The sequence below is a fragment of the Ascaphus truei genome, chromosome 9, assembly GCF_040206685.1.
Source record: "Ascaphus truei isolate aAscTru1 chromosome 9, aAscTru1.hap1, whole genome shotgun sequence".
Taxonomy (NCBI): Eukaryota; Metazoa; Chordata; class Amphibia; order Anura; family Ascaphidae; genus Ascaphus; species Ascaphus truei.
This window is the reverse complement of record NC_134491.1, coordinates 40634647-40657372: the sequence shown is the minus strand read 5'-3', so window position 1 is coordinate 40657372 and position 22726 is coordinate 40634647. Positions and strand designations below refer to the sequence as shown.

General features: G+C 45.0%; 1 protein-coding gene across 9 annotated transcripts in view; it reads left to right on the top strand.

The window, feature by feature from the left end:
- The window catches only part of BDKRB2 (bradykinin receptor B2), a 37587-nt gene extending 16275 nt beyond the window's left edge, over positions 1 to 21312 (top strand). For 5 of the 9 annotated variants that reach the window (XM_075614425.1, XM_075614421.1, XM_075614429.1 and 2 more), the window contains one exon: positions 13895 to 21312. In XM_075614425.1, coding sequence (XP_075470540.1) covers positions 13902 to 15017 — 1116 coding nt within the window. In that variant the 5' untranslated portion in view covers positions 13895 to 13901 and the 3' untranslated portion in view covers positions 15018 to 21312. Of the gene's footprint in view, positions 1 to 344; positions 3197 to 3867; positions 4126 to 9607; positions 9704 to 13894 lie in introns of those variants that run through there. The other 4 variants (XM_075614422.1, XM_075614424.1, XM_075614423.1 and 1 more) reach the window with 3 other exon arrangements.
- Positions 21313 to 22726: the final 1414 nt, after the last annotated feature.

The window sequence follows — 22726 nt, the reverse complement described above, 5'->3', positions numbered from 1 at the left end:
GTTGTGACAGAGTCACTGTCCTTATGGACTAGAGCAGCGGTGCGCAATCTGTGGGGCGCGACCCCCAGGGGGGGCGCGAGACTGCCGACGGGGGGCGCGGGGTTTACAGAGGCCCCGCGCGCTTCCCGAAGGCACTTAAATTAAGTGCCGGGGGAGCTGCAGGGCCTCTGTAAACCATACTTACCCGTGGCTCCGGCGGCTTCCTCCCGGTGTCGCCATGGCAACGCGGCGTCAAAATGATGCTGCGAGGTCATGTGACGTCACGTTGCTATGGCAACGTGACGTCATTACGCCGGTGCGAGGGTAAGTTGGGGTTTGGGGGGGGCGCGGGAGGGAGGGGACAGCCGGCAGGGGGGCGCAGGGAAAAAAGTTTGCGCCCCCCTGGACTAGAGAGCTAGTAGCTATGGGACTTTCTAGTATACATGGAGGTAATTTCCCTTGGATAAGCTACCCTAAGGTGCAGCTAATCAGCCTGGTCTGAATGAACAAGGAAGTCTTTTAACAGACACAGGAAGCTGCCATGCGGGGAGTGATACAGAGAGTTTGGCTGTTGTCCCTCAGGGTAGGGGACAGAGGAGAGTTTCTCTGCGCTCGCGTAGGGCCGAGTTCCCCTAGGAAGGAAGGACGCGAGGCTGTGCTGAAGCGGGGACGTCTGCTCCAATGGATTAACAGATAAGAAAGACTTTATATTGATGTGCTTAAGACTGTTCATGCGGGGTGCATATGCCGGGGCATGTTTTAAGCTGGGAACCAGTATAGCTTGCCAGCTGCCGCTAGAAAGGGCTGGAGTGAAGTCTAGTTAGTTTCGCTAACGGGAGTAGGTATTTATTTATTATTATTTGGTTTTCTTAAAGGGACAGTGCACCCGGTGTTTATTTGTTTTGTGGCTAATAAACCACTACAGTTAACGTTTCATACTGTGTCTAGCGTGATATTCAGGCAGTGTGGTTATTAGAAGTGATCAACTTTAGTTACATCCAGACAGGTACTCCAGATCAACACAGGCAATATTCCAAAGGGGAGGGGAAATCCACATATACAAGGAGAAAAGCAAAAATAGTGTAATATTGCTGTCTCCAGAGAGCTCCGCACAGGAGAGTGAGGGGAAAGAGAAGCCACCAGGCAACCCTAGTTGGGTCTTACCTCTGCCCTGCTAAAGCTGCAGGCCTCTTTCCACTGCTGTGGCGACCTCCCGTGTAGGCCCGCCCCGTGCCGGAAGTTGGACGGGTGATTGGAGCGGTATCGGAGGCTTCCATGCATTCATATAGGAGGCTGCATCATTCAGCCCAGTGGATGCTGTATCGGCCGTGAAGCCGATTTGGAGTGCTGTCTGTCTAACTGACCCAGGGTGGTCTGAATGCTCACCACAGAGACACTTATGTAAGTGCAATACTTTGTGTTTTTTAATAATAAAGCAATATTACACTATTTTTGCTTTGTATATGTGGATTTCCCCTCCCCCCTTTGGAATATTGCCTGTGTTGATCTGGAATACCTGTCTGGATGTAAAATCTGCAGAGTCTACAGTACGGATTTTTATTTCTCTGAAAAAAACAATGTTGCACTATTTTGTGTTTTAATTTCTTTCATGTCCTGATGAGATTTGCGCACCTGCTGCTGTTCTGCACCGTTTGCTGTTTGGATTGAGTCCTATCTCAGGAGATGCATTTTCTAAAGGACAGTATATCTTGTTTCTTTGTTAAAAGTGGTGTTATTTGCACTTATTTTCTATCAGTAAATACTGTGTCTAGCGTCTTACTGATCCTGCCGCAAGGCCGTCCTGCCACACTGTGTAGAAGTGTGACTTTGTATAGAAGTGTGATTTTGTGTAACATTGTGACTTTGTGTAGCGGTATGACTTTGTGTAGTGGTGTGACTTTGTGTAGCGGTGTGACTGTGTAGCGGTGTGACTGTGTGTAGCGGTGTGACTGTGTGTAGAGGAGTGTGTATCTCTAAATATATCTGCAAAGCATTGCGCTTGTTGGGCCATTCTATGCTAATAGTGTTTGTGATTTGATAACAGAGGATGTGACATTGTGCAAGTGCGATGCTTTAATCTCCATGACATATTGGGACTTTTTGGCATTACTTTACCTAAATCCTCAAGTTAGATAAAGAGTAGTCTTAATGCAAACTATTCCTTAGCATGATTAGAATGATTAGAATGATTAGCACTGCGCTGTGTTTTGGTTCTAACGTTTGGGGGCTATTTGCAGGTCCCTTTCCCAACCCCAGAGACAGTAAGACACCCTTGAAGTCTCAGGCAAACATATGCAGGGAATGGGCAATATTTAACATTCAACATTGCCGTGTAATGATGGCAACAGGAAAAGAATAAAGCTTAAATCTCCCTTATCCCCTGAGAGCCGGAGGGGCCGCAACACCGGAGTGCCACAGCCCCCAGGCTCCGGGAAAGCATGGTTGGGTGACTGCAACGACCCTTAACCCGGAAACAGAAGAGGAAGATATCCCTCTTCCATTTCCCTTCACTGCAGGTGGCGTCCCGCTCTCCATGGGAACACATGACATGATCTAAACTGAAAAAAACCTGACTCCTGAGGCAGACACAGGCCCAGGCCCCAAGGCCTAATAACTACATATTGGGGCACCCAAAGGGTTAAGCCATGGTGCGATGAGAATCAGCATTTGTAGAAATGATATCTTTTTACTGAGTTGTAAAGAAATGCAGAGGGAGAGTCTGGAGTCAGCGTGTCCCATTCACATCAGTTTCATCATTAGTCTGAAAACGGGGGATTTTCCCAGCACTAATTACATCATTTATCACAACTTAAAGCGGCAAATGTTTGAGCTAAAACTAGGTGACAGTACAACAGGAGCAAATATCCAGAGATTTACATAACATTCTGTTTTTATTAGGTCTTAGTTACACACTAATATGCAATACACACCCCACGCGAAGGGAAGAGTTAAAGGAAAATGCTTCTGCGATCCTAAAGATATTGTGCTCAAGTCACGAGATTAAATGTTAGAAAATAAAAGCGACCAGTTCTAAGATTCTCTAAAATACGCTTTTCGCATCAGTATTTCTGCACAACAAGAAACGGGGATAATTTCACAATTACATATGTTTTCAGGATGAAAAAAAAGGAAAGTAAAGTCTATTTGTGTGAAACAAAAAGTGTTTGGTGCCAATGTGTTATTATTCTTTTGCAAAACATCTATACAAATATGAAAGGTAATTTAAGTGTTGCTTTTGAGGAAAAATAAGCTGTTTATTTTGTAGTATATTTCATTATATTACAATAGAGCATCGTTTTTGTTCTCTCTTCCTAGCTGTAATTGAAAGGAAATGGTAACTATCTGCTAAGGAAAATACAGAGATGAACTCCGGGCTGTACCTTACTTTGCTAATCACTGGTAAAATTCAGCTGAAATACACAGCATTATACGCAGTATAATGTCTCTAAAGCAATGCGTACGCGGGTGACACTATACAGTATAAAGCTGTGGTTATACAGGGTAAATAACTGGCTCTGTGTTTCGAAGGAACCTTCACAATTAGTCATGTGAAATATGTTCAGATTCGCTTCTCTGCAGTCTCGAGCTCCCAATATGTTGGAGCCAAAAGTTCTACTGAAACAAATTGTTCAAAATTTGCAAAATTCCCTTTTTAAAAGTGGCAAAATAGCTATAGGGTTTTCTTACAAGATTGATTGAATTTTGAAAGCAACCAAAACTAATTGCACATGCAAAGACCATTCTCTTCTCAGCATTAAGCAAACTTGTGGCAAACGTCTGGTTTGGAGCTAAATCATTTGCAGGAAAAAGGGTGACATTCGCAAAGTTCACTTGAATTTTTATTAACACTTTCCTCCTCCTGCTCTCTCCATGGAATCTGTCACGCAGAAAAAAAGGACTCCTGGTGAAAAGCCCTACATCTTTAACCCCAACCTCTCTCCTCTTCCCCTGGGAATTATATATCAGTCTTCCAGCAAAAAATAGCATCAGATTAAAATATCCCCGTTACTGAGACACAATGGGCTCCAGTGGCCAATAGGAAGCTGAAACATCATCCGGAGTAATACCAACACAAAGAAGTACAAATATCTGGGGAACTTGGACACCCCGAAGGTCGGGGGACGGTGGATCTCAACCCTGGTTCAGGTACATGAAAAATTATAACAAAATGAGGACCTCTGCCTAATGCATAACTCCCATAGTGTTTCCACTTTAATAATTTTATGATTTAGACTTTAAGTTCCTTGGGGTTCATCTATATATACCTCATATCCATATGCTACATAGAAACTTTACGTCAGATAAGAGCCCTTTGTCCCATCCAGTCTCCACATTATAATATCTGCTGTGAAACCTCAGCCCTATAACATGCTTTGGTCACACATCTGGCTCTCTATCCCAGCATTTTTGAATGATTGTTTTAGTCCCTATCACCACTGCTGGGAGGATTATCCATGAATCCACCACACTTTCCACGAAGAAGTACTCCCTCACATTTCCCCTGAGCCCCCCACTCTCCAGCTCCAAAGCATGATCTCCTGTGTTCATTTACTTGCACTGTATTTTAGCCAGCCTTCTACCACTCTACTGAATATGTTTGTGTCTTACAAATGAACTTTTGTACTCTGGTACTTTCTACTGTTATTTTGCTTGTTGCATGTACATTCAACAATAGCAACGAATTACTAGCAATGAAAAAATATTGCCTGCCGGGAACAGAACACATACAGGTATCACAGGTAGAACACATGCAGGTATCACAGGTAGAACACATACAGGTAGAACACATTCAGGTATCACAGGTAGAACACATGCAGGTATCACAGGTAGAACACATACAGGTATCACAGGTAGAACACATGCAGGTATCACAGGTAGAACACATGTAGGTATCACAGATAGAACACATGCAGGTATCACAGGTAGAACACATGCAGGTATCATAGGTAGAACACATACAGGTATCACAGGTAGAACACATGCAGGTATCACAGGTAGAACACATGCAGGTATCACAGGTAGAACACATGTAGGTATCACAGGTAGAACACATGCAGGTATCACAAGTAGAACACATGCAGGTATCACAGGTAGAACACATGCAGGTATGACAGAACATATACAGGTATCATAGGTAGAACACATGCAGGTATCACAGGTAGAACACATACAGGGATCACAGGTAGAACACATGCAGGTATCACAGGTAGAACACATACAGGGATCACAGGTAGAACACATGCAGGTATCACAGGTAGAACACATGCAGGTATCATAGGTAGAACACATACAGGTATCACAGGTAGAACACATGCAGGTATCACAGGTAGAACACATACAGGTATCACAGGTAGAACACATGCAGGGATCACAGGTAGAACACATACAGGTATCACAGGTAGAACACATACAGGTATCACAGGTAGAACACATGCAGGTATCACAGGTAGAACACATGCAGGTATCACAGGTAGAACACATGCAGGTATCACAGGTAGAACACATACAGGTATCATAGCTAGAACACATACAGGTATCACAGGTAGAACACATACAGGTATCACAGGTAGAACACATGCAGGTATCACAGCTAGAACACATACAGGTATCACAGGTAGAACACATGCAGGTATCACAGGTAGAACACATACAGGTATCACAGGTAGAACACATACAGGTATCACAGGTAGAACACATGCAGGTGTGACAGAACACATACAGGTATCACAGGTAGAACACATGCAGGTATCACAGGTAGCACACATGCAGGTATCACAGGTAGAACACATGCAGGTATGACAGAACACATACAGGTATCACAGGTAGAACACATGCAGGTATCACAGGTAGAACACATGCAGGTATCACAGGTAGAACACACAGGGATCACAGGTAGAACACTTACAGGGATCACAGGTAGAACACATACAGGGATCACAGGTAGAACACATACAGGGATCACAGGTAGAACACATACAGGGATCACAGGTAGAACACATACAGGGATCACAGGTACAGTAGAACACAAAATCTCCATAAGTCTCCAGATGACCGTTGGCCCATCTGGCAAAACTGTGTTTGCGTTTCTGCTTATCTAAATCATACCTTTCAGCACAATGATATTTATTTTGGCTCCAAGAGACAGATGGAATTTCCAACCCCCTAATATATATATATATATTGTATAATGTATCTCCAAAAACATGTTAACGTAAAAGAAAGAGACAGATAGCTTTATAATCCTCTTCAATAAATATTTAATAGTATAAAAACGACTTTTAGTCTCTTGAGAAATGACTGCCCAGTAATACCGTCTGAATGTAACTGCTGTTTGTTTAAAGAAATAGCTTTGAGGACAACATGCTTTTCCTAGTGATGAATGTTGCTTTTAAACCCACATTTGCCAAAATGTGTGGCATTGGGTTTTTTGGAAAGCTTTGCATTCCCCTCCAGCAGCCAACGGGTTAATCCTCTGCCTCCCAGACACTACTAATATTTACGTGTTTGTGGAAAGTAATCGTTTGGTAACTGAAGGCGATTGAGTCAGTTTTACTTACCCAGTGAGTCAAAGTGGAATCCACCGGCTGCAACCGGCAAAATATTCGCTAACTGTTATTCCAAATCTTCCCGTCCCATGTATCTAAAAGTGTCACTGCTTGTGTGTTTGTGCTCATTTTAAGAGTCCCTGAGGGGATTTACATGACATCTGGGCCACCTCAAGAAAGTACATTTTGTCAATTTTCATTTAGATTTTTCGATTTTTGCAAAGATCTGTGCATAAAATATATCCAATTTCACCAACATTTTGCAAAAATAAATGTCCATAATGGGTCACGTGACCCGCACATTGACTTTTACGGCTTTGCAAAGTTTTTTGTGTAGTTTGGCAAGTTTAACAATATTTTACGCAGAAAACATGCAAATTTCAACTGGTGAATTTCAGCAAAAATATTCCTGACCTTTAGATAAAAACAAAAAGAGTTTTCTTTTATAGTGTTTCTCAAATACAGAGAGTGCAGAAATAAAAGGGTCACAGTGGATTTCCCAAAGCATACGGTAACAGAGAGATACTGTACACTATGGGTGCACATCAAGGCCCCACATACGACCGGAGATTAGATTAATGAGGGAGAAATTAAAGTAATAACCCAGCGTCCCAGATTACGTGGGGCCCAATCCAGCCAGTCCCAGATTACGTGGGGCCCTATCCAGCCAGCGTCCCAGATTACGTGGGGCCCAATCCAGCCAGTCCCAGATTACGTGGGGCCCTATCCAGCCAGCGTCCCAGATTACGTGGGGCCCAATCCAGCCAGCGTCCCAGATTACATGGGGGCCTATCCAGCCAGCGTCCCAGATTACGTGGGGCCCTATCCAGCCAGCGTTCCAGATTACGTGGGGCCCAATCCAGCCAGCGTCCCAGATTACGTGGGGCCCAATCCAGCCAGCGTCCCAGATTACGTGGGGCCCTATCCAGCCAGTCCCAGATTACGTGGGGCCCTATCCAGCCAGCGTCCCAGATTACGTGGGGCCCAATCCAGCCAGCGTCCCAGATTACATGGGGGCCTATCCAGCCAGCGTCCCAGATTACGTGGGGCCCTATCCAGCCAGCGTCCCAGATTACGTGGGGCCCAATCCAGCCAGCGTCCCAGATTACGTGGGGCCCTATCCAGCCAGCGCCCCAGATTACGTGGGGCCCTATCCAGCCAGAGTCCCAGATTACGTGGGGCCCTATCCAGCCAGCGTCTCAGATTACGTGGGGCCCTATCCAGCCAGCGTCCCAGATTACGTGGGGCCCAATCCAGCCAGCGTCCCAGATTACGTGGGGCCCTATCCAGCCAGCATCCCAGATTACGTGGGGCCCTATCCAGCCAGTCCCAGATTACGTGGGGCCCTATCCAGCCAGCGTCCCAGATTACGTGGGGGCCAATCCAGCCAGTGCCCCAGATTACGTGGGGCCCTATCCAGCCAGCGTCCCAGATTACATGGGGCCCTATCCAGCCAGCGTCCCAGATTGCGTGGGGCCCAATCCAGCCAGCGTCCCAGATTACGTGGGGCCCTATCCAGCCAGCATCCCAGATTACGTGGGGCCCTATCCAGCCAGTCCCAGATTACGTGGGGCCCAATCCAGCCAGCGTCCCAGATTACGTGGGGCCCAATCCAGCCAGCGTCTCAGATTACGTGGGGCCCAATCCAGCCAGCATCCCAGATTACGTGGGGCCCAATCCAGCCAGCGTCCCAGATTACGTGGGGCCCAATCCAGCCAGCGTCCCAGATTACGTGGGGCCCTATCCAGCCAGTCCCAGATTACGTGGGGCCCAATCCAGCCAGCGTCCCAGATTACGTGGGGCCCTATCCAGCCAGCGTCTCAGATTACGTGGGGCCCAATCCAGCCAGCGTCCCAGATTACGTGGGGCCCAATCCAGCCAGCATCCCAGATTACGTGGGGCCCAATCCAGCCAGCGTCCCAGATTACGTGGGGCCCAATCCAGCCAGCGTCCCAGATTACGTGGGGCCCAATCCAGCCAGCGTCTCAGATTACGTGGGGCCCTATCCAGCCAGCGTCTCAGATTACGTGAGGCCCAATCCAGCCAGCGTCCCAGATTACGTGGGGCCCTATCCAGCCAGCGTCCCAGATTACGTGGGGCCCTATCCAGCCAGCATCCCAGATTACGTGGGGCCCAATCCAGCCAGCGTCCCAGATTACGTGGGGCCCAATCCAGCCAGCGTCTCAGATTACGTGGGGCCCTATCCAGCCAGCGTCCCAGATTACGTGGGGCCCAATCCAGCCAGCGTCCCAGATTACGTGGGGCCCAATCCAGCCAGCGTCCCAGATTACGTGGGGCCCAATCCAGCCAGCGTCCCAGATTACGTGGGGCCCTATCCAGCCAGCGCCCCAGATTAGTTCAGGATACTTGTTAACTGTTCAATGGGGCTAAACGCTGCACCTTACCACTAGTAATATTCCTGGGTGGAATGTCTGGGGCCCGGGACATGTCATTGAGCCACTCTCACAATCTGCGGAACCAGCGTCTGGTCACTCAGCCTAGAAGGGCAACGGCCGAATCCAGAGCGATAAGGAAACAAAGCACATCAAAGGCCATATCAAAGATGCTTCCCCAGAATCGGAAAACCACAGGGCAGACCACCAGACATATACAAATCCCCTACAGTTTTTCCAGTATATGGGGGGGGGGGACCTTGAATGAAATGGATGTTGATGTGAAAGTGAAATTATAATATATACACCTTTGTTTATTTGATAAACTGTACTGAACCTCAGGCCTCCAGGTGTCCTCCCGATACTAATTTAATCTCAGGTCCCTCTCCCGTTCTTTTATAAATGTATATTATGCAGGGTTCAGTCCTCACCTTTTCTAGCATTACTAGCAGAAGACTCAATTTTAAAGTGTAACATTTTAGCTGCCAAAGGACCCAGCACCCAGAAACCACACACCTACGCGTTTTGGGCCGTGCGCACTTTATCAAGGTGTATATACACCTTGATAAAGGGCGCTCGGCCCGAAACGTGTAGGTGTGTGGTTTCTGGGTGCTCCAGGGGTCATGTTTGATCCTTTTATTGAATAAATCAGTTCTTTTTGCTACCATTAGCCTCCTCTGTTTTTGCTGGCAGTGCACTGCCTTTGCTCATCTACTTTACCTTCTCTGTTGGTGGATTGCACACTTTTCAAGACTCCTGATGGGGCTGCTCCTCTGGAATTAAGAAGTGAGTGTTTTTCTTACATACTATGCCTAGTTATTATGGTTGGGACAATCTCTGTACAGGCATACCCCGCATTAACGTACGCAATGGGACCGGAGCACGTATGTAAAGCGAAAATGCACTTAAAGTGAAGCACTGCCTTTTCCCCACTTATCGATGCATGTACTGTACTGCAATCGTCATATACGTGCATAACTGATGTAAATAACGCATGTGTAACAGGCTCTATAGTCTCCCCGCTTGCGCACAGCTTCGGTACAGGTAGAGAGCCGGTATTGCTGTTCAGGACGTGCTGACAGGCGCATGCGTGAGCTGTCGTTTGCCTATTGAGCGAGATGTACTTACTTGCGAGTGTACTTAAAGTGAGTGTCCTTAAACCGGGGTATGCTTGTACTGTTCATTGTGCTGGCTAGCACTAGGTACTAGTCCCTTGCCCTATTAGGGTATGTTTTCATTACTCACCATCATATAGGAGTGTCCCCTACAGAAGTATCATTACAATATTATTTAAATGGGACTCACATGCTTTGATGCATCGGTTACCCACACTTGTACTATATCAGACAAAGCGGCCGTTTCTGCATGAAATTCCTCATTGACTTCAATCACATCGGCTGATATAGAATCGCACTGTAGTATCAGTGAGGGAACCTGGTCCCCAGTGTTACATGCTGTATATAGCTGACAATGGTAAGACTCTACAAACCACTAAAGTAAGCAACATTTACATGTAAAATACTATTGTAATCTCTGATCAGTAGTGTTGGGCACTTTGCCACTACCAGTACCAGTGTGTGTAAGTTCTCTGTAGCCCCAAAATTGGCCCACACAGGAAGCCCCTGAATTCCTGATACCTTATAATTTCATAAAGTATGATTAGGACACAGTGCAATCGTGTGGATGGTGAAATATCCTCCTACACTATGCATCTCTTCTTCATCTCTGCAGTGTCATGCTGAGAGTATTTACTGGAGGGGAGGTCATTGCAAATCATTTCCAAATACTACTCTAGCCATCCATCTGTGATACATAAAAGTTTGAGAAAGAGAAACATCCAGCCTCATACAACATAAAAGTACACTGATAATCTGTCCGACGTAGCACATGGCATGCATGAGTAACCAAAACTCATTACAATAAGGAGATATCTGCTTAATGCCGATCCAGCCATATTGCAGCTTAGAGAATAGGGCTGTGTGTCTTTCTACATTTATATACTGTATCCATTTATCTGTATAGGTCACATGTGTGTATACACACATATATATATATATATATATATATATATATATATATATATCTTCTTGCCTTGGTATTGATTGGATGACTTGTCTGTGTTTCAACCCAGCCAAGGGGACACTGCTCTTTCTATAACATGATGTTACCTAGTCCTGGTTCCTTCATCCATGAGGATAGAAAGTGCTCCCTATTACAGGGAGAGAAATGCAGGAACACTCACATATTCAGCGCAGCATGAAGTCCCAAAGTGGAATGTCCCCAGTCTAAGGCCATAACATACAGAGGGTTCAGGCTTCTGCAACTCGGATATCAAACTGTTTTATTTATTCTATTCCTTAACAATTTGTCAGGACTATTATTTTATTTTGTATAATTTAATATATAATGTAGTTTGGTAAAACAGTTGTTCAATATGGAGATTACGGTGGAAAAACTCAGTCCCAGCTGCTTGCAAGTATAACATTCACATAAAAATCAAGATATGCGTCTTATCTTACATAAATTAACTGCACTACAGGCTCTATGTCAGCTATCTTATACCAGCAGAAGGGGCGGGGCATGCGTAATATCATACTGTCAGCACTTATGACTATATCGGGCATCTTACTGTCCTTTATCTTGTTTTTCTTGCAGTTGCTTTGTTATATATGTTGCAATATATTTAGCAGTTTCAGCAAAAAGAAAACTTGTGCTCTGCTACCTCATCTTTCCCAAGGCCGACAGCCGGTACATCTCAGATTCTATAAGGGGGTTAATAGATAAGACGAGGGGCCCAGCTAAACACAGAACTTACAGTTTCAGCATTAAGGAAAGTTCGAAGGGAAAAAACTTATTCTACAAACGCATGCATGCACACACGCGCACTCACACGCATGCACACGCACGCACGCACGCAATTTCACTTAACCCATAACGCAATGAAACACAAAGCATGACTTCTTATAGCTATGGAAGACAAAATCCGGGTTATAGCTATGCATAGAAATAGTGACAATATTATTCTTCCATGAGATATACATATACTTGATATTGTATCTGTTTATAAGGAAACAGTATACGATGTAATATTTTTGTTAAGAAAAATAAGTGTAATAAATTGGTCAGGACACCTGCCACTGTTTTTGAAGTACAGGCGGCATCATAACGGCGGATATCCTGTTATAGTACAGCGCTGTATTTATAATCACATGTTAAAAGGGCGATAAAAAATACATTAAAAAAAAAATAATAATCAAAATACTGACCAATTGCATTAATTTAAAGAAGCAATCCAATCATTTACATTTTTTTTAAATGTGATTACCTTTATTGAAAACCAATTACCTAAGCTGCCGATCAATAATTTCTTTCATGATTGATCAGCAAAATCCTGTTTACCAGGGTTCACTACATGGCTGCCTTTCCGTTTCACATCAATCCTTCAGCCAGTGTAACTCAGCAGCTACAATGCATTCTTATATTACTACGGTTACATTATCTATTGTTACAGTTTGCAGCTCAAACTGCTGGGGATATTGGCGACAAATTATCACTATCAGGAAAGTGTTGCAAACATCTTGCACTGCTCGGGAGGTGGCTAAAGCCTGCTATAGAAATGAAAAGATGGTCAGTATTTCAAAACGCATTAAAAATGGCATTGAGTTGAATTTTAAAATAAAAAAAGGTAGCAAGTATTATCTAATGCTACAGAACTGATTTCTATTACAAAAACACACACGTATGATATTGCTTGGATTGCACCTCCTTTTTTTCTGAGCTCCCAAATCTTATATCCAGTAAAGTTCTCCCTATAATAAAACTTTTTATAATCACCACCACGTCAGTTGAACTATTTCCTAGAATCTTAAAATTGAAATTGTGCAGGTGAGGTATGTCCGGCCGGCCGGCCCCGGCATAAAACGCTTGCTCATATCCTGAGTTCTAATCGCAGATTTATTTTGGGATATGAAATCCTTTGATTGTCTTCTAGTACATTCCACATAGAACAGGAATGTGTATCAGGATGAACCGCTCCTAAGTATATTCTCCAATAATGTATACAAAGAAAATCTCTCTCCTGTCACTCTTCTCCTCTCTCTTCTCCCGTTTCTCCCCTCTCTCTTCTCCCGTTTTCTCCTCTCTCTCGTTTGTGAGTAACCTTCTTGCTGTGGTATTGATTGTCCGAAGTGTCTGTGCTTAAACCCTTTGGAGGAGGCATCCGGCGAGGGGAAACTGCTCTTTCTATGAACAATTAATTTTCATCTATAACATGATTTACTAAAGCAGGGCTCCTTCTTCCATGGGGGGAGGGTGTGTGTGTGTGTGTGTGTGTCATTTTAAAAATTATATACTGTATATGTATTTATTATTAAGATTAGTTTAATATACTAAAGGTTTTACTTATTTTAATTTGAAGTCTTCTCATCTTTGTGTTGGCGGAGCCTCTAGACTCTACTAAAGCTTTTGTGAACTTGTGCTGGACTCAGTTTCTTGAGTTGGAGAAAAAAATGCTACTGTACCTCTTAAGCCTGTTGGGGGTCATGGAAAGAAAACACATCCATCTTCATTCAGCAGTGTATTGTGACCTTATATTAATGTCGTGATATGTATCAAGGCAAAGTGCAGCAATTCTAGGGCAATCTAACTGTACTATATGTAATGAAGAAAAAAAAAACTAATTTAAATGGGGTATTTTTCCTTGATCCATCTGGTGCAGTATTTGCCACATAATCACAACACATTTTCCTTGATACATAGGGTGGTATATATCAAACTATGGTCGGGATTATAGGGGCACTATTGCATTGAAAATCCCATTAATATCAATTGGCGTTCCCGAGTTATAATGCTGACCAAGGCACTATCGCTTCCCCCAAACCCCATTGTATGTCCACAAAGACAAGCAAATACTTTGTAAATATTTAACCTTTTCTGTTTTGTTAAAGCTCATAAGTATTTTCTCTTTATATTTTCCAGGATAAGAATGGCCATGAACACAACAGACAATTTAACAACAATGTATGAGACAATCAACACCTCCTCACGCATGATGGAGAATTCCACAGTACTTTCTGAAAAGTGCACGTTGTCCGAGACGTTCGAGTGGATATTTTCCTTCCAGCCGTTTTTCATGTGGTTCATTTTTGTCCTAGGATTTATAGAAAACACTTTTGTCCTCGCTATTTTCTTGCTCCATAAAAGCCGAAGTACAGTCGCTGAAATCTACCTGGGAAATTTGGCCACTGCTGACCTGCTTTTTATCTGTGGTTTACCATTGTGGGCCATTAATATTTCTAACAAGTTTTATTGGCCGTTTGGCAGCTTTCTTTGCATTACGGTCAATGCTCTGATTGTGTTAAACCTTAATGCTAGTATCTACTTTATGATGATGATTAGCATTGACCGATATTTGGCTCTGGTGAAAACCATGTCATTTGGACGAATGAGAAGAGCTGGATGTGCCAAGTGGAACTGCTTGTTGATCTGGGTATTCTCTGTGCTCATAAGCTTACCTTCAGTAGTGTTCCGAACGGTCACGTATGTCCCACAGCTAAATAACACCGCTTGCATCATTCTGGCACCATCCGACAACTGGTTCATTGTCTCAGACTTGATTTTTAATATTGTCAGCTTTGTGATACCGATGACCGTCATTTCGTATTGCACTTTCCAAATCATCAAAGTCTTGAAGAATAACGCAATGCAAAAGTTTAAGGAAATCAACACAGAAACCAAGGCCACAAAACTAGTCTTTGCTGTTCTCTTTGTGTTCATTCTTTGCTGGCTTCCATTTCAGATTGTTACCTTTGTTGATATGCTCTATCTTCTCAACGTTCTCTCCGGTTGCACCGTGAATAATTTTATTGATATTGGTACCCAAATTTCAACATACTGTGGCTATAGTAACAGCTGCATTAATCCACTGCTGTATGTCATTGTTGGAAATCATTTCAGGAAGAAAACAAAGGAGGTATACAAGCAGTTTCTATCAAGAAGTCGCAACACAGCCAGTATCTCCTCATCCCTCCAAATGGATGATTCTTCTGACACCATACGGACTTCTATTTCTATGGGGCGGCAGCAAAAGAACAGGATCTAGCTTGGAGTCCTTTAATACCATTCTTACTGGAGGTGCTTGCAAGGCATTAACCAATGTGAGAGGAGCAAATACTGTACAGAGAACAGACATTGAATGGAGCATTTCTCTATATATGTATAAGCGGACATTATTTATTTACCATTTTATCCTATTTATATACATGTATGTGGCTGTAAATTTCACTCCCATGTGTTTCCAGCCCATTCCCAGTGAATGAGTAGACAAGATGCTTCTTTTTGGAAATGTGATATCCAGAAGGACCAGTGACTATGAATATAAAAGGGAGTGTACTCTGAGGAATGAAAACACACCTGTACATTTGTGGAGATAAAAAAAAAAAATGCATGCACTGTATTTCTTTTCATTTTAGACACTGACACCTAACATTAAAAAAAAATAGTATTTGTGGATTTATTTAAAGGGGAAAAGAAGCTTTACCAGAGTTTTTTGCTAAATTTATATTTTGGATAAATTTAGTAGATAATAGTCCACAGCTTTTTTTGGAGTGCGCATATTAATTTATATTATAAATGGGACACAATCACCCTAGTTACACTGGTCTTTTATAAATCCCTCAGTTCTTTGTGTATTCCAAAAGACTTGTTGAGGTATATTATCTTAAAATTCCTTTTTTTTAAACTGATGGGTCTATTTTTTTCCTATTAATGTTTGCAAAAGTAACAGGCACAAACAGAATACAGACAATATCTGAAAACGCTCCCCTGGGATATTTGGAAGGACAATGCAGGAGATATCTTAAGCTCCCATTGATTTGCATAGCTCTTTTTTAAATTATATTTTGCATAAAAATATGTGGAAGTTTCCCTTATATATATGGAGAGTTAGCCAGTATGCTGAATTTGCCATTTAATAAAAACATTGCTTCGATTGTAAAATAAATATTCTGCGGTATAAGAAGTCTTTCAATGAATACTGGGTGTATAACTTTGAGTGGAGGCTAATGACCAATTATATAATGAAAAAAAGTGACTTTAAGAAATGTACATACAATATTTTTTTTCTGTGTTATTAATGAGTGCCTTTTCTGTTGGTAAGGGTAGAAGCAGCCCTGTAGTAGCTACACTACTAAATAAAATGCACCTCAAGGGTTTCAAATGGTGCTTACAATTTAATTAAAAGGCAGGACCGACTAGCACTGTTTTAGTTGTAACATGTTGCAGGGCTTTATTTTGATTCTATTGGAACCCCATCTTTACCAAGCGCCCCCCCCCCCCCCCAAATGCAAATCAAAAAAGTAAATTGTATAATCACACCAAAATTAGGAAGAACATTGTATTTCTCGAGTAACTTGAGCACTTTACTGCCAAACAAATGTGACCATATAAAGAAATGATTATGGTTTACAATAATAGGCAATGGGCTTGCTATTAATTGACCTCTCCGTACCTTATTTTAGCACTATTAAGTGCACTCTTAAAACATGATTCAAACAGAAATATGTACAGATGGGGTCTATGTATTGTATACAGTGTTGTCAATGTTAATGTTGGAAAATTAAATAAAAATACTAATAGAAACACAATATGTACACAATACTTTAGCAGAACCAACAATATTATTTAACACAGTAAACAAATGAAGACTTCCAAATGCATCGAGTTTAAGAACTTGCATTCACAAAATGCAGACATTCTCCAACTTATCCATTTCATGGACCACTTGAACATTGATAAGGTCAAGCAAACTTTGTACTTACAGTAGCTCTGTTCATCAATATATTTGTATATATGTCTAAAATATCTAAACAATACTGAACCTGTATCTAAAAACCCACAGTACAGCTGAGCGATACCCAAAATTAAAGTCTTCGGACAGCTCTCACCTGTAGACTGTGGAAGTTTGAGAGTCTTTGGGGACCATTTCCCATGGCTAAATTATATACAGTTGTGTGAAAAAGAAGGTAAATACAACCTCAGATGAACAACAACACATGACATATTACACCGTGTCATGATTTATTTAACAAAAATAAAGCCAAAATGGAGAAGCCATGTGTAAAAAACTAAGTATACCTTTACTGCTTCCATAGGAATTAAGATGCTAAGTAGCAGACAGGTGCTGTTAATCAAATGCCCTTGATTAATTGATCATCAGCAAGTGTGACCACCTCGATAAAAGCCAAAGTTTTAGCAGTTTGCTGGTCACACATTCAGGTGTGTGTTAACACAATGCCAAGGAGGAAAGACATCAGCAATGATCTTAGAGAAGCAATTGTTGCTGCCCATCAATCTGGGAAAGGTTATAAGGCCATTTCCAAACAATTTAAAGTCCATCATTCAACAGGGAGAAAGATTATTCAAAAGTGGAAAACATTCAAGACAGTTGCCAATCTTCCCAGGTGTGGACGTCCCAGCAAATTCTCCCCAAGGTCAGAAAAATTGCAAAAAACCCAAGAGTTACATCTCAGACTCTACAGGCCTCAGTTAGCATGTTAAATGTTAAAGTTCATGACAGTACAATAAGAAAAAGACTGAACAAGTATGGTTTGTTTGGAAGGGTTGCCAGGAGAAAGCCTTTTCTCTCTAAAAAGAACATGGCAGCACGACTTAGGTTTGCAAAGTTGCATCTGAACAAACCACAAGACTTCTGGAACAATGTCCTTTGGACAGACGAGACCAAAGTGGAGATGTTTGGCCATAATAAACAGCACCACGTTTGGCGAAAACCAAACACAGCATATCAGCACAAACACCTCATACCAACTGTCAAGCACGGTGGTGGAGGGGTGATGATTTGGCCTTGTTTTGCAGCCACAGGTCCTGGGAACCTTGCAGTCATTGAGTCGACCATAAACTCCTCTGTATACCAAAGTATTCTAGAGTCAAATGTGAGGCCATCTGTCCGACAGCTAAAGCTTGGCCGAAATTGGGTCATGCAACAGGACAATGATCACAAGCACACCAGCAAATCTACAACAGAATGGCTGAAAAAGAAAAGAATCAAGGTGTTGCAATGGCCCAGTGAAAGTCCAGACCTCAACCCGATTGAAATGCTGTGGCGGGACCTTAAGAGAGCTGTGCATAAACAAATGCCCACAAACCTCAATGAACTGAAGCAACGTTGTAAAGAAGAGTGGGCCAAAATTCCTACACAACGATGTGAGAGACTGATAAAGTCATACAGAAAACGATTACTTCAAGTTATTGCTGCTAAAGGTGGTTCTACAAGCTATTGAATCATAAGGTATACTTAGTTTTTCACACATTGCTTCTCCATTTTGGCTTTATTTTTGTTAAATAAATCATGACAGTGTAATATGTCATGTGTTGTTGTTCATCTGAGATTGTATTTACCTAATTTTAAGACCTGCTAAGGAACAGATGATTGTTATTATGTCCTGATATGTAAAACCATGGAATTCAAAGAGGGTGTACTTTCTTTTTCACAACACTGTATTGCCAAACTGCTGATACAAAATCCCTGAAAGAAAACTATATGACTCTATGTTTTCTTTGAATTCTTGCTTCTTCATAACACCTGCTGCAGGTCGGATACAACTACAAGTGGATACCTGTGGAAATAAATGTCCTTTGCTTTTTTTTCACTGAATAAAACACCACATTTGGTTTCCAAGCCTGCAGCTGGCGTACAATGTTTTGCTGCTTGTAGGGAGGCAGGTCATTGGATGGGCGTTCTGTGCATCCTGTCCACAAGCAGCTACATCTGTTCTTGAAAACAAGTACAGTATAAACTATGAGGTCAGAAAGTCACATGCGACCAAAAAAGGAAACGAACGCCAGGAGTCCATTCTCTCCGTTTCCTTGCACCTCTTTTCTATCGCTTCCTATCCTATTTCTACCAGAATAACCCCATTTCCCCCTTGCACTATCTAACAATCACTTGAACTTGTAGCCCGGAGCCCCCTCCCCCCATTCTTCTCCCTTCCCAACCAAACCTTGCCCCCTTAATATGGGATAAGCACAGACACCGAACTGGAGGTTAAGCAGACACAGCTTTATTACCTATAATATTATACACATACATGTAACCCCCACCTTAACCTGCCAGTCTTCAAACCTTTTTACAGACCAACAGCACCAAGCTGTGACCCCATCACCCGACCTGGTACCACCCAGCTGTGACCCACTCCCCCAGCCTGGTACCACCCAGATGTAACCCACTCCCCTGGCCTGGTACCGCCCAGCTGTGACCCACTCCCCCAGTCTGGTACCACCCAGATGTGACCCGATCCCCGAGCATGGTACTGCGCAGCTGTGACCCCATCCCTGGCCTGGTACCGCCCAGATGTGGCACCATCCCCCGGCCTGGTACCGCCCAGCTGTGACCCACTCCCCTGGCCTGGTACCGTTCAGCTGTGACCCCATCCCCCAGCTTTGTACCGCCCAGCTGTGACCCCATCTCCCAGCCTGGTACCGCCCAGCTGTGACCCCATGCCTGGCACCACCCAGCTGTGACTCCATCCCCTGGCAACGCCCAGCTGTGACCCCATCAGCCAGCATGGTAACGCCCAACTGTGACCCATTCCCCCGGCCTGGTACCGCCCAGCTGTGACCCTATCTCACAGCTTTGTACCGCCAGCTGTGACCCCATGCCTGGCCTGGCACCACCCAGCTGTGACCCCATCCCCTGGCCGGGTACCGCCTAGCTGTGACCCCATCCCCCAGCCTGGTACCGCCAGCTGTGACCCCATGCCTGGCCTGGTACCATCCAGCTGTGACCCCATCCCCTGGCACCGCCCAGCTGTGACCCCATCAGCCAGCATCGTACCACCCAACTGTGACCCACTCCCTCTGCCTGGTACCACCCAGCCATGATCCCAGCATGGTACTGCGCAGCTGTGACCCCATCCCCGGCCTGGTACCGCCCAGATGTGACACCATCCCCCGGCCTGGTACCGCCCAGCTGTGACCCATTCCCCTGACCTGGTACCGCCCAGCTGTGACTCCACCCCCCAGCTTTGTACCGCCCAGCTGTGACTCCACCCCCCAGCTTTGTACCGCCCAGCTGTGACCCCATCTCCCAGCCTGGTACCGCCCAGCTGTGACCCCATGCCTGGCACCACCCAGCTGTGACCCCATCCCCTGGCACCACCCAGCTGTGACCCCATCAGCCAGCATGGTACCGCCCAACTGTGACCCATTCCCCCGGCCTGGTACCGCCCAGCTATGACCCCATCCCCTGGCCTGGTACTGCCCAGCTGTGACCCACTCGCCTGAACTGGTACCGCCCAGCACCTGTCTCCTTCCCAATTATTCACCCACACTGAGGCAGTCCCCTGTACCCACTGCCCAGCAGAGCCAGCTCTCACCAACTGCCCCTCACAGACCTCAAATATCACCACCACCACCACCCCCCCTCCCCCCACCCACACTCGGACAGGTGTTTATCCCCCAAATGAAGCAACTTTGCTGCAGCTGTGACAATAATGTCCCCAACATCACAATGACAGTGCATAACATACCCATGTCATAACCGTCATATACATAGATACAGAAAAAAATAATTAAATTAAACTATGTATTAGCATACACCCCACGCATCACATAATTCACAGGGGAGGGATAGGGTGAGAGAACCCTTTCTTCTAGTGGTGCATGACTGCCTCTCATATCACTGCTCCCAATCCATCCTCCTGACAACTCCTTCTAGTTAACCACTTCACCCCCAACGCCCACTAGCCTGAGCTCATGCCAAGCTTCCCTAAGAAACATGATGGGGGGGAGGAGGGGGAAAGGGTAGAAACCCAGTCCACTGGCCACCATATACAAGAGGCCATGGTCAGGGCGTGGCACCGTGACTCTCTTTGTGCTGTCTCTGCCTCAGCACTTTCCCTTATGTGCACATCTTCATGCCTCTACCTATATTTTCTACCTCTCCTTCTCTAGTTTGTTCCCTCAGCTTTTCCGACTTCTACACTGGGGCGTTTCTAGTTATAGACGAGCAATGTCTGGGGCCCCAGACAGTCCTGCACACTTAATTCAGAGGAATGCTTGCCTGCGTAGTGCATTCCTCCAGATCATTGGGTTCACCTTCTCTATGGAAACCCGGAAACTTTATATGCATCAGAAGTACTGGTACATGCTTGGAACTCCAGACAAAGTAAGTAATTTAGTGCACATTCTTCAAAAGATCAGCACAGAATAGTCCACAGAACAGTGTTATGGGATAGCTCATTTAGACAGTAAGCTTCTGAGAGAAGTGGGATCATCATATTATGGATCAATATGTAATATTTGATTAATGTACTGTATGCGTTGTTAATTGTCACTGTGTTAATTTCCCATTGTACTGCATGTTCCTCTCAAAAAAATAAAAATAAACAGTTTGATTAATTTCAAGTATTTGTTGCGCCTTGCAAAGTAATGCACTACATTACATGACGTTCTTGTAGGACCCAAATACATTTCTGATCTTGCTTAATAACTAGCTAGCACTAACTTTGTCATCATAGACCCTTCCTCAGTCATGCTATTCACAAACTAACAACAAATCAATGAATTCGTTAAAGTGCCAGAAAAAAGCTGCAGTTATATGAACACCTGAACCGGGCAAGATGCCCAGAACGTGTGTGTTTAATGATTCAATAACTGATTTCCTCTATTTGCAGAATGTCCATTTACACCCAGTAATTATATATTGGTCACAACAAAGTTTAAGTTGCACATAACAATATGGTAATAACATACCGGCACAGAGGCTGCGATCCGCCTCTCCTCTCTCAGCCCGGCACAGAGGCTGCGATCCGCCTCTCCTCTCTCAGCCCGGCACAGAGGCTGCGATCCGCCTCTCCTCTCTCAGCCCGGCACAGAGGCTGCTTTCCGCCTCTCCTCTCTCAGCCCGGCACAGAGGCTGCGATCCGCCTCTCCTCTCTCAGCCCGGCGCAGAGGCTGCGATCCGCCTCTCCTCTCTCAGCCCGGCACAGAGGCCGCGATCCGCATCCCCTCTCTCAGCCTGGCACAGAGGCCGCAATCCGCCTCTCCTCTCTCAGCCCGGCACAGAGGCTGTGATCCGCCTCTCCTCTCCCCTCTCAGCCCGGCACAGAGGCTGCGATCCGCCTCTCCTCTCAGCCCGGCACAGAGGCCGCGATCCGCCTCTCCTCTCTCAGCCCGGCACAGAGGTCGCGATCTGCATCTCCTCTCTCAGCCCGGCAGAGGCTGCGATCCGCCTCTCCTCTCTCAGCCCGGCACAGAGGCTGCGATCCGCCTCTCCTCTCTCAGCCCGGCACAGAGGCTGCTTTCCGCCTCTCCTCTCTCAGCCTAGCACAGAGGCTGCGATCCGCCTCTCCTCTCTCAGCCCGGCGCAGAGGCTGCGATCCGCCTCTCCTCTCTCAGCCCGGCACAGAGGCCGCGATCCGCATCCCCTCTCTCAGCCTGGCACAGAGGCCGCAATCCGCCTCTCCTCTCTCACCACGCCACAGAGGCTGTGATCCGCCTCTCCTCTCCCCTCTCAGCCCGGCACAGAGGCTGCGATCCGCCTCTCCTCTCTCAGCCCGGCACAGAGGCCGCGATCCGCCTCTCCTCTCTCAGCCCGGCACAGAGGTCGCAATCTGCATCTCCTCTCTCAGCCCGGCAGAGGCTGCGATCCGCCTCTCCTCTCTCAGCCCGGCACAGAGGCTGCGATCCGCCTCTCCTCTCTCAGCCCGACACAGAGGCTGCGATCTGCCTCTCCTCTCTCAGCCCGGCACAGAGGCTGCGATCTGCCTCTCCTCTCTCTGCCCGGCACAGAGG